We start from the raw sequence: 13,378 nt of genomic DNA, 5'->3' as shown, positions 1-13,378 counted from the left end.
CAATGATTAGGACGACGAAGGGACAATGGTCCCTGACAATATGGAGGCACCACAGGTTATATTTAAAAGTAAAACATCATCCTTAAATATCTTATTTGTGCGCTTCCAGTTTGATTTCCTTAAACTTTAAATATCAAACATTGTTTTTAGTTTGTTGCTTAAATAATTCCGACCCTGCCAGAGGAGCTTTTCCATGGCGTTCCAAGTATCCAGGTCACATTTCACCTACTTCAGTGGTTATCCTTTAAACAGGCCACCTCCATTATACAGACCTGCTCCGGAAAATGCAGAGGGCAGAAAGAACATTCAAGCTCCAAATCCTGACGTTAAAAGCTTGTTTGAAATATTCAGTATTTCTAAATTTAGCTAATTTTTGCCCAATGGATGCTAAAACTTTTCCTCCCGGAGTCTGATACTGACTAGGAGAAAAATCCTGTGACACCTCAATGATCGTAAGAAACTTTAAACACTGTAAAAACACGATGCTAATGCTGCAGAGATGAACCCTCCGTGTTGATGGTGGGTCATGTCTCCTCAGCAGAGAGTCAGACTGTGAGGGATCTCATGCTGCTATGTAATGATTTCACACTTGTGACTAATATCTGCTTATTTTAGAACACCTTTTTATTTCTTTGCTCTTTTCTGCAAAAAAACACACGAGCCAAATGATGTTGGTGAACTGTTAATCCCACAAGTTCTGTCTCATTAAATCTGCTGCATCTTGCTAAAGTAACATGTATCCTTCATCTGTCAGCTGGAGACGGCAGGAGAAATGAAACAGATATTTCAGAGAGCGAGAGAGCGCTGACAGGAGACAGGAAATTAAGGAGCTACTATCACACTTGGTTGGATTTAAACACATGGTATGTGGGGATGCAGCACAGCAGATGGTAAGAGTGAAGTCATTTCTTAATCTAGAGCCTTGTTTGAACCAGCCTTGGAAACTTATTTTCTTCTTTCCACATATATACTGTATATAGTGTTGGTTATCACACGAAAGCAATGCTTGTTAGAAACAAATAACAGCTTGGCTAGATTTCCTCATCAGGATGCAAACTTTGAGCTATAGCACTACAACTTCATTCTTGGTAGAGATGCACCGACTGTTTAAATCCAGGCTGATACCAACACCGAAGCTTTCCAGCATTAAGTTGATGTGAACCCAACAGATACACATCGGCTAGTGACATCAGTGCATGCCATATTATGTGCAGAAGGGCCAACAGGACTGATGTTGGTCGTTACTGATGTTCAATCGATGCATTGGAGCATCCCTGATCTATGATGTCATGAGAAATGTGCACTTAACACAACAATCTGTGTCCATGTTTATAGAATCCTCATTCTAACCAACATGTTTCGCAGCTGTCATTAAACAAGTTTAAACTCATTTTACATTTATTTTCTTTCTTTTTCTTTACTTTGGACCAACTTAGATACAATGTCAAGTTTCCTGTTTCATCTGAACTGTCTGTCTTTGGCCTTAAACAAAAAGCAAAGACAGCTAGACTTAGAGAGCATAGTGTAAATATACTGTAAATCCATACAGAGTCACCCGGTGACAGTTCAAACCAGGCCGTTCTTGCCGTGATGTGACAGTTCTTACCACTGAGCCACCCAGCAGTCATAATGTTCTCAATGACTGCGCTTGATGACGCAGACATTTCTGGGACATGCTGTAACTCCTGAGGCAATAGTGAGATCATTAGTCGAGCTAAAGGCCCTGTAGCGTCATGGCTAAACCGCATAGGTGATTTAAATTGTTCGGTTGATCGTTTGAGGACTGTGAAGGGGTGCACAGCGGTGCCTCATTGACTGGTTGGCTTTTCCATGTGGTACAGATACACCTTTATCACAGGGTGAACGTCAAGACACATTGTGCTGGCAGGGTGTGGATTCTGCCACACACTAAAGCTGTGAAAAGATTCATTTAATTGCTTCTTCTGATTTAGTTTCAACGTCATACTTATTGTCTTAGCTGCCGTCTGCCCTCCATTTAAGAAGCTTTTCCCACTCTTGTTGCTATAAAAAGAAGTGGCACAGCCAAATGGAGCAGACCCATTATTTTTTTAATTCATAAAGTCTGGTGACATCACGGACGTCGAGCATAGCTCCACCCACATTCAACCTGAGAGGATGTCTGATCAGAAGACGGAAGTGGAAGCACATGTGGGTGTGCAGGGTCGTCATCTCAAAGGATGCGAGCAAAGTCACACAATCTTTTGTAATATAACACGTCCTCCAGCTGCCCTAAACACGTACTTTGCATGCACCGGACATACAACTTGAGGAGACCACTTTCTCACAACAGCGCTACTTGAAATACATACACCAGATTTGGATGTATGAATAAAAACATTGTTGAGAAAATTCATGCCATATAGGGACAAGTATTGGGACACAGCTAGGGCCTTCTTTAAACTGTAGACTTTTTTTACATGTTCCAGCACTAAAAGCACAGGTGTACATTGAAAAAGCACAATGTGTGAATTGAATTAAGCTGCTTCAGTTTCAGGGTTCTTTCTGCATGTTAATTTATTGTCACTCACTCGAATTGAGTGTGTTTACATAGACTTGAGTATCCCTGTTTTGATCGGGTTTTTGTGTTGTGCACCAGGATAAGTCCTTATCCCAATTTTGAGCAACATGATTTTGCTACCGTGAGAACTCTTGAAGAAAACAGGATACTGTGGCATGTACAAGCCTTAGCCCGGTTTCTGATAGCTGCTGACTACCTGTACAGGTGTGGCCTCAGCCAGTTAATGGATGCCCTATTCATCACATTTATGCTTTTCTCCAGTCATTATCGGTGAAGAACTATGATGAACCTGTCCAACCAGTCGCTGCTGCATTTCTTCAAGCATTGGCAGTGACATGCTGGCACCAGTCAGAGGTGAGGACATGTTTATTATTTGCTGTCGCTCTCTTCTTCCGATGCTGGAAACGAGGTGGAGACACCATATCTGTATCGCGATGGTGGCATTTAATAGTGCTCAACCAACAAAAAGTCACAGTAGTCTAATTTTTCACAGATTTTAAAATGACCGCGGTTTATGTGGGAAAAAATAAACATCACAGGTGCATGAACATTTAAGATGCGGTACTCAGAAACCAGGATACTGGTATTTATCATGAATACAGAGATATAAATAACAAGGTTTCTCTGTGAGCATGTAATCGCCATATCCCAAATATGATCCAAACCGGGATATTGAAGGCCATGTAAGCGCACTCTTTGCTTACTGAGACACTTAAATACAACAGAGTCATCGTTTATATAACTAGTAACACCTGTGCTTTTGTACGTCTTTCTCAAGTCATAATGTCTGCTGTGACAAAGCTCTACATAATACACGCAAATATCTTTCTGCCCAAAAGCAAGGGCACAATGTTTTCCATCAGCACGAGTGAATAAACACATCATCCTCGCTCAGCGACCTGCTCCCAATCTTCAGTGCAGGTTTTGCTCTGCTCAGCCTTAGTTTTAAAAGATCAAAAAACAGTTTCTAGTTCTATTATAAGAATATTTGCAGAAGGATTATAAAAGGAAGAGTCATGTATTTTTGGAAACTGCTTATGGGATTTTGTCTTCTGAGAAGAGAGATGCAACTCTTATGTCTGGGCATTAACTATGGAGCAAGAGCCTGCCTGCTGTCCAACCTGAACTAAAACATTTATTTGCAACGTTCGGTACTAGACCTTCATCAGGCAAATGGTTTCTGACAATGAGAAACCATCTTAAACAGGGAGTGGCTACGAGTCTGCATGTCATCAAATCACAAAAGTGCATCAGGAAATCATATAAACCAAACACCAATTTACTCAAATACATGGAGATACATAAATAAATCACTCTACATCTCTGTATCCCACCTAAAAATGTTCACTTAAAATGAGTAGATCATACAATGAATGCTTAAGTCCTTGTTCGTTCTCTTCTTGTTCCATTCTCAAAAAAAGATAGTCATAGATATTTAGGGTTACATCTGCGGATGATTCTGCATTGATGAATTCATATGAAAAGATAAAAAGGCAACAATAAAAAATTTAAAACCCAAACCTAAAGACACAACAGTCTCACTACATTTGAATGGCCAAACACTACTTCAACGTAGACAAATGTTCACTTCCAATAATCACATTTAGCTCTCTCACTCCCAATGGATCTCTATGAATAGATCCTACAGTCCCTCATAAAATACACATATACAGAAGGTTCTTTAACATTACATTATACATAGTCAGCACCAAGAATCTATTAACCATGTACTCGCCATAAAACAATACATGATAGATACCAAGGCCTCAAAAATTCATGCAGCATCTTTATGGTACTATATGATTGTACACAAGCTTAAAGGAAACAGGCATGGCTTCCTTTGAAGCTAAAAAAATATTCCTACCAGAATCTTGAAGGTTTTTTTTCTAAACACTCTAAACCTTAGAAAAATCTGAACATGCACCTGAATAACAATGACAAGTTGTGATTTTACAGGGCACTAAAACTAGAACTATTTCTTGTACAGTTACAGTGATCTGATGGTCATCTTGTCTCCATTCGACCCAGTCTTGAGGCAATTTCTAAAATACAGTAGTAAATGAAATCATAGCTTTTCCTGCAAAGTGAAGAGTTGCCTTTCCACCTCTTAAGCTAGTCAGTATTTTTGTGTGAATGTTGCAGCAAATGTGGTAATAGAGTTGTAGCAGTGAATGGAAAACAAAATAGCAAGTTTGAACAGGATTTGTGAGGATTCATTTAATATGCTTTTTTAGATGTGATTGCAAAATCTCAGCATGGAAGCGCTGGTATTTTAATTAATTCTGTGAAAAGCTTTGTTGTCATCTTCAATATGGCAAAAATAGGTTTATTACACAAATGCTTAATGACTTTTCACTATTGAGGTTAAAGGCCCCTTCTTGTTTTTTGGAGTCTCCCAAGGTTCTATCCTGGGGCCCTGATTATTTTAAATGTAGATCTTCTCCTTTGGCTATATCACAACTGACCTGCTCTTTGAAATACCAGTAGAGCCTTACAGACATGTTTCTGCTGTAATAAGGGCTTGTTGTTCATAATTTGAATCTATTGTATGTGCAGTCAGCCTGTAAACACACATGGAGACATGGTAACAATCTCTGTTCTGTCATTAGCTGATCAAGTGGGTTAATTTGTTTTATTCAGCTGAAGCACATCACAAAGATTCAGTGCCGGAGAAGGTCATTCATGCTTTCATCTCCTCCAGGCTTGATTGTTGTGCCGCACAATGGTCTTGGCAATAGAAATATCAACATACTACATTAAAAACAGACCACTGCTCCCACGTTAATCACACTCTCCAAGAGGAGTTAAACCAGTTACCTAAATGCGATTTTAAACTGCCTCTCAATTGTTACATTGATTTTAAGGTTTAAAGTGAGCTTATTTGTGTAATTTTTTTAACCCCAAGTGAGCTGATTGACTCTTCAGATCCTCCTTTAGGACTCAACTTGTGGTTACAAGTCTCATCATCACAAAATGTGAGACCAGCTATGTTTCTGTCTGCTCCACCTGTGATGTTTTTAAGTAAATATTAAAAAGCTAATTCAATGTGAATCACTTCGTGACATTTTATTGCTAATTCCAAAGACCTGTCCACAAAATGTTTTGAATTTTGTATTTGTATAAAATAATCGCTTCTGTTTAATCGGACTGCGTCTTTTGAGAATTATACCATCACAGTTCTCATGAAGGTTTGAATTTATTTGTCTTTTTAAAAACTTAATAAAAACTGAGTTTTATATATTCAAACATGGTGATTACATTTGATGGTGGTGCTGTTACATTGGCATGTTAATTCTGCTGTATCCTTAAAACAAATTAGAAGATTATTAATCAAATAAGTTTTGAGGAATTCCAGCTGTCCTGAGAAAAAGGTTACTTTAGCCTCAAATGATATCCAATGTCTGAAATTTTTCATGGTTGGAAGGTTGAGCAGCGGGTTTTGAGGTCGTAGTAAACAGAGAAAAATCAGTGTGAAAAGCCAAAAAATGGACCTAGCAGTGGGTGGAAGGTCATATAGCGGAAGCTCTGCCACCTGCTGTGTTAACATGGCAAGTGTTTGGTGTGGGGATACATAGTGGACAGAGATAAATACAAGCATGTTTGTAATAGCCTAACATTTGTCACAACAATTCCTGCCTTGAATTATAGATATTTTCCCGCGAGTAACCGTTTTTTTCTTCTCATAAACATTTTGTAACATGTTATGTAGCAGTACATTTCAAAGTTAAGAGAAAAGTAATAGATCTGTATGACTTTTAGGGATGGCTGAGCTTAACTTCAACTTGTATTTGTGGCTGTGTCTGCAGCAGACCAGAAGATAATGTCCAGCTTACCGTAGTACCGGCTCGCCCTCCAGGCCCTGACGGCACAGTGTAGGACCCCGTCCAGCCACAGCAGCAGCCAGCTGATGCAGAAGCCCAGCAGCAGCCCCAGCATCAAGTCCATCTCCTGCTTGGTCACACTGTCACTCACAAAGTAGTTCTCTGATGAGTCCACCAAGGAATGGTCCCCGTCATATGGGATTACATAGTGGACATGATGCCTGCGGGAAGGACAGACAGGGGAAGGTGATGGGAGTGTAAGATATCCATAAACCAACAAATCCCAGGTAAGGACACATTTCTTAACCTTCTATAACACAGATGGTTAGACATTTGATTCTTATTTTAAATTGCAAATATAACATGATATGTAGCGATACAACCAATCTCAAATACAGCTTCAGTACTGTCAGGGAAGGACTCTCTGGATCGCTAATGTAGCCATAAACGTACCTCTAACTATAAATATTTCCACATTTGGTGTTTTGATGTGGAGGGCTAAAGGTGTTAGATTCAGCCGCTCCTCTTGCAGGAGCATATATTATGTTTTTAACTCATCAAGTCAGACGTTTGTTGAGGTTTGTCACTTATAACCTCTCCTTAAATCAACGTTGCAATACATTGTATTTTCATCATTATTACATTATGAACATCGCCAAAAAAATGACTACATATAGCAAAAGACTGTCAGGAATGCCCTAGGTGGCCTAGTGGTTAGTGCTTGAGCCACATGTGCGGAGGCTGTGGTCCTTCAAGCGGGCAGCCCAGGTTCTGATCAGAACTGTGGCTCCTTTCCTGCATGTCGTTCCCCACTTTCTCTTTCCCCATTTCTCACTCTATCCACTGTCCTGTCTCTAAAATAAAGGTATAAAAAAAATAATAATTACAATTCGAAACACTTCCGTACACTACATGTCACATTCCCCCACTCACACAGACATTTATACACTGATCGTGGAGGCTGCTATACAAAGTGCATATCGGTGCTAACTAACATCACTCACACATTTACAGCAAATGGGGCTAAGTGTCTTGCCCAAGGACGCTCTAATGTGTAAACTGCCCAACCTTTTGATTGAGAGACAGCGGATTCAACCACTGAGCCTCAGCCACCCCAACATTTAGTCTATAGAGTATTTAGCCTTTAGCCAATAGACAACCCAAATTAAATGGCATCTATTTGATTGGCAACTAGTTGGTTAGCTATCACAATGGCTAGGGAAACCGAGAAAAGAATGAACATTTGGTTGATGAAAACAAGTTGCAAATCCAGGTTCTGTTTAGGACATGCAGAGCAGCAAAAAGACATAGGAAGTGTAACATTACAACTAAAATGCAGGCTTTTATATTTATTTAATCATTGCAGGTAATATTATCATTGCAATATTAAACAATATTGACACACATTGAAGGTTTTCATCATATGGTGCGGTCCTACTTGAAACAAGATTCTCCAAACAGCCTTGACCCTGAGGATCACAGAATCTACTTGATAACCTGTTCTGCTGAAACCATGTGGGGATATATACACTCATATAGCTTATATATGCGTGCGTGTGTGTGTGTGTGTGTGTGTGTATGTGTGTGTGTGTGTGTGTGTGTGTGTGTGTGTGTAATAAGATGGAAGAAGAAGTGTCTGACTGTCTACCTTGCATATGCTGTTTTTATATTTCATATTCCCACTCTATCTTGGATGATGTCTGGAGATTTCTATCTAAATTTTAATCAGATTGCACTAATCCGCACTTTGCAGGGTGTCCCCAGGCTGCACTCCAGGCAGCTGTGGTTGAAAAAAGTTGAAGGAAACTGGCTGCTACTTGTGAATTCATAGGAAAAAAAAAAAAAGCTCAAGGACCCAAAATAACCGAAAGCAACACTGCACCAGCTCCCGCCAATATCCCAAATATATTGTCCATGCCTGCTGAGTAAAGCCTTTCTGGGTGAATACAATTTTGCAAAGAAAAAAATCAACCAGTTGTTTATGTATCGTTCCTAAAATTGAACACATTTTGGATTAAATTAATATAATACAAAAAGGAAAAAATCTCACAAAAGGATTTAATTTGAATCTAATTTGAATGTTTTTTCCACAAATCTTCCATTGATGCCATCCAGGTATCCATATCTCTAGGAGAGGAAAATATTTAAATATTTTGCTGATTGAATACTAATATAAAGACAACGGATGTTTGTAGATCAGTGAATGCATTAATCTGTTGCATTACAGCTTGGTGAGGCAGGAACATTTGTAGCAGCTTTTTTTTTACCAACAGCTGCTTCTACAGTTGCTTTTTCCCACATTGTCCAGTCTTGACTCTGCTCCATTGTAAAACTCTCTTTGTAAAAAAATCCTACTATTACCTCCTGGGAGGGGATGAAGGTATTTTGAATCTAACAATACAGGTAGTAGACTGACAAACAGTGTGAGTGACCACACACTGGGGGAGCTGAGAGATTTACCTGCTGGATGTCAGTACTGAATACACACCTCTGCTTACACACTTTGGGACACACTCAGAACAAGTTTGAACATGATACAAGTTTTTATGTTCAATCAGACAATATAAGAGAACTCTGATTTACTATTTCACATCTACACAACTGAAATATGTGCAACAGACTGATTTAAAATAACGAGTAGGAATTGAAGCAGCAGATACTGAGATATCCTGACTTCACGTTTGTACTATTGCTCCAAAATAACTCTCCATTTTCTACAACATGATGGTGTATTTTTGTCTGGTAAACACCCACACCATAAGAATTCTACATCCACAGCTTGTGTGACAGATTTTTAAGGCATCCCCCAAATAATCTACCAACAGTTAGTTGATGACTGGAGTTTAGTAGACCAAGTTGTCTATGGTTTGTTATTTGCAGAAAGAAAAATAAATCTCAGGTACAAGTAACTAGGGTTGACATGATAACAGAATTTTTTACTTTTATTTAATAGCCTTTAATTAAAAAACAATGTATATCAATCCCCGCTTTGATACATGGCAACAAAAATAAAAGCCAGAGGAACCCAATACTGGGTAAATTCTTGTGTACCAAATCATTGCTAATGTTTTTGTGCAATTGCGCAGGAGTTTGCCAGCAATTATTTGATAGATTAATTCCTCTCCTACGCAACTGTCTTGTGAAATAGATGTAGACCTATTAGGGTTTCTGTGCTTTTGGATACTATCGATTATTGAAATAATCACCCCTGGTGCCACCCCAAAATCCTCAACCAGCTATTGTTAAGCAGAATGTTTACATGTTTAGAGCTTTTCTAGCCTTCTGACCACTCAAAGCACTTTTACACTGCATGTCACATTCACCCATTCACATACACATTCACACACCAGTTGCAGAGGATACTTTGTAAAGTGTCCATCATTATTAACTAATCTTATATTATAAATCCACACTCTGCTGGCTTTGCCACTCAGGAGCAATTCAGGGTCCAGTGTCTTGCCTGTGACACATGGTCTGGAGGAGATGGGACTCGAACCACTGTTCTCCCATACATGAGCACCTGAGGACTTTACTGTTATGCTGCAGTGGGCTGTTTCCCATTTTTTTTAAAAATGTTTACATTTGTTTTGTTTAAACCAAGCAAGAATTGAAAATTCCAAGCAGCTTCCCCCTTAGATATTCAACTTTATTAACAAGGAAGTCCTCTCCCTTCGTTTTGACTGACAGATGATCTCTGGCTGAGCCACCGAGGTCCATTAAACATTTTCTAAAAAAAAAAAATATATATATATATATATATATATATATAGCAATGCTAAACTCTGAGATATTTTGCCTAGATCTCTAAAAATGAAGGATTAATTCAAGGTGCCTTTATACCTTTAAACCTAAAGTGCACCGACCTAAATCCTGTTCTGTTCCATCCTGCAGATCTGTCATTTTATCTGGAATTTGGGTGTTTGTTTCCTGTCCGATTTAAGAATGAAACTTCCATAATGAGTGCTTTTAGATCATCTTAGGACATCTGTCCTGCAGCTTTTTACAACAGCATGACACCAATTAGCAGGGTTCACCCAGCAACTCACTCAGTCCACTCCTAGATCTCTCCCGCTAGATATTGTAGGTCGGGCTTTGGCCCGTCAGAGGAGCCACAACCACATCCAAATCAGGGCGCAGAGGCTGCCAAATAAAAATGACACTGGCAGTGTCCTCAAACCTGATAAGGTGAGCGCTGTGGGCGTCACGACACCTCCACACCTCACGGATGGAAGGGCAGGCGAGTGAAGCCCGAGCTTGGGTCAGCTCTGCTTGTGTGAAAAAAGGGTGACCGACTCTCGTTCCGTATTTTCCAGGTCAGTGAGAGACAGTGTTGGGTACAGTAATCTGAAGTTTGGCATGCGTATATTGAGTGTTACTGTAAATCAGTGTATATATGCTTGAATCTGAAAAAAATAATACAAAATAATCATAATCACTGCTGCATTTATGAGTTTGTTTTCTACAAATCATTTTCACATTTGTAACCAGGCCCCTTTTGGCAGTAGTGAGGATGACAGGATTGTCAAAATATTACAAATAAGACTATCTGTGATGCATCTTCTTATCTCAAATCCTGTCATATCTCATTTGCAAATGTGTGTGTGTGTGTGTGTGTGTGTGTGTGTGTGTGTGTGTGTGTGTGTGTGTGTGTGTGTGTGTGTGTGTGTGTGTGTGAGAAGCCTTTTCGTAACTTTGACTCAGATTATCTCTCCCTGACAGGCATAATCTAACCGCACCTGAGGATGACCCATTTGTGGATTTACAGGCTTAAAAAACACCCAGTGAAACTGGCTTCTTAATGCTGCTAATGAACTGCCTGTATCAGCCCCCTCACTGCAGTGTGCACAGTATAGACTGCTGTTTTGTTTTAATGTGCATCTGTTCAGCTTGCACCAACATAGAGACTTCTTCGGCTCTAATGGCTGCAGGATATGGGTTAATATGAATATCTAAGGACAATCCAGGTGTGAAACTATCAGATTAAAGGGCTCTTACTCTAAATCTTGCTCTAACACTGTTGGCATACCCTCTGGCTTTGTAGACTTAAAACGAGAAAAAAATAGAGGCCCACTTGTGTTGTCTGCTCAGCCTCTGCTGTATTGCATGCTTACAGTTGCTGGAAAATGCACAATAATGCTAATTAAATCCGGAGTAATTTATTAATGAGTGTCTTGCTGCTGTTTTTCCCCCACTTCAGCCCTGCTCTCACTGTGACAGCACACAGCAGGTAGGCTCATGAGCAGCCTCTGCCCTGTAGCCTCTTAAGCCATATAACCACATCACTTGTACGCTCATATGTTCATAATTGCCCCAGCAGGATTTCTCATCTCGCCGTGTATAGGCCTGTGTGCAGCGCACTTGATGCTCAGATTGTTTTTGAACGGCCTTAGATTGCTCATAGTTCATTACCTATTTATGGCTCCGACACACACACACACACCTTCGTATATGCAGCAAAGCCGAACGCCTCGCAAAAGAGAGCTGTATTAGAAAAACACACACCGCGACCAAACGTGTCCTCGAGATTTCCGTAATAGCGAAGAAATAACGTCAAATCTGTCGGAAAACAGGAGCCGCTGAGAGAGCGACGACAGATTCAGTGGTCGCTTTGCGGGGCTTCACCGCCAGATATCTTCGAGGCCTCTTCAGCAATTAAGAATTTACGGCTGAAAAAAACACACACACCTCCATGTTTATCCCAAATATTGTACGAGGATGATGGCATTTACCTTCCACAGTTGCAGTGACAGACGCGGTCCTCCCCTCGTAGATGCGGTAAGATGTAGTTGTGAAAGCGATCCAGTAGTGCGTTCATGTCCATTAAACAGGCTATCGCCTGCAAAGAAGCATGCAAGTCAGCTGGGACATGTCAAGCAATAAGGCTAGGCTATTCCTGCAGACAGCTGATAATTAATTTCATTATTATCATCTCGATTAAGAAAGCCCCATTAAGCATCATGAAGAAAATCAGAGAAAATAGCCTTAGCACATCCTCCCGTTTCTAAAAGAGGGGGACTCTCTCAAAACGGACTTTATTATTTATTTATGACAGCAGGTAATTATAGGTAGGCTAACCTACATCCACATGTCATTGATAGGCCTGCTGTAGGCTAGTTTCTTGCTAAATGTGATCAATGTGAGGCTAATTTGTGATAATGTAATTAGATATTAGCCTTAGTGGGTGCATTTGAAAACCTTATTATGGCAGAGGGAGGCGAAAATGTCTTACCATAACAACTGAAGCACCAAGAATCATAAAAATCATGGTGGTTGTGATCATATGCATCAAAACTTCCAAACTGGCCGCCGTCCTTCAGCCCGGGCTTCTACCCGCGGTGGAGACGCTCCGGCTGGGCTCTGGGCGCTCTGTCCCGGCAGGAGCCGCTCATGGAGCCGCCGCGCCGCTCCTGGCTCCCCGTCCCTTCAAACTGCCCGGTCTCCCCTCCGTCCCCCTCCTACACACGGCGAGCCGCTCTCTAAGCCTTCACTGCGCCCTCTCCATCCAAGTATCCTTCCCCCCCCCACCTCTGCCTTGTCGGTCGGATGCGACTGCCGCTACAGCTCCACGGAGGCAGTCTTATCCTAATTACCGATGCAAAAGTGATCCGTTCTCCCCGGCGAGCTTCTATCTCGTGCCCAGATTAAAAAAGAAACATAAGGAAAACAAGTGAAGGGCTCCCTCGATATCCTATCTTGGTCTCCTCGGTGTCCTCAAGTTATTCCAAACCGGGGCTGCGCTTTAAAACCGGCGAATTCTTTCCTCCATCGGCAAAAACGGTCGATTTCTCGCGCTCTCAAAAAAATACACCAGCTCCTCTCTCGGCCATCGCCCTCGCCTATCTCGGATTGCTTGATAACATCGACATGAGGTCCAGATCGGGAACTAGACCCACCCTGCGCCCCAAGTCCAGTCCGGATCCCGCAACAGCAGCTGCATCAACGCCCGGAGCCAGACACGCATGATTATCCCATCCTGGCTTCCAGCAGCTACACGAGCATCCACTCCCACCTCCTGTGC

The 13,378-nt window shown here is 40.9% G+C and overlaps 1 protein-coding gene across 1 annotated transcript in view; it reads right to left on the bottom strand.

The window, feature by feature from the left end:
- tmem240a (transmembrane protein 240a) overlaps window positions 1-13,378 on the bottom strand; it is a 19,437-nt gene extending 6,059 nt beyond the window's left edge. The window contains exons 1-3 of the mRNA XM_020635297.3: window positions 12,590-13,378; window positions 12,090-12,196; window positions 6,373-6,581 (exon numbers count right to left, since the gene is read on the bottom strand). Coding sequence (XP_020490953.1) covers window positions 6,373-6,581; window positions 12,090-12,196; window positions 12,590-12,646 — 373 coding nt within the window. The 5' untranslated portion in view covers window positions 12,647-13,378. The remainder of the gene's footprint in view (window positions 1-6,372; window positions 6,582-12,089; window positions 12,197-12,589) is intronic.

The sequence above is a fragment of the Labrus bergylta genome, chromosome 12 (genome assembly GCF_963930695.1).
Source record: "Labrus bergylta chromosome 12, fLabBer1.1, whole genome shotgun sequence".
Classification (NCBI taxonomy): Eukaryota; Metazoa; Chordata; class Actinopteri; order Labriformes; family Labridae; genus Labrus; species Labrus bergylta.
This window is presented reverse-complemented; position numbering and strand designations above follow the sequence as displayed.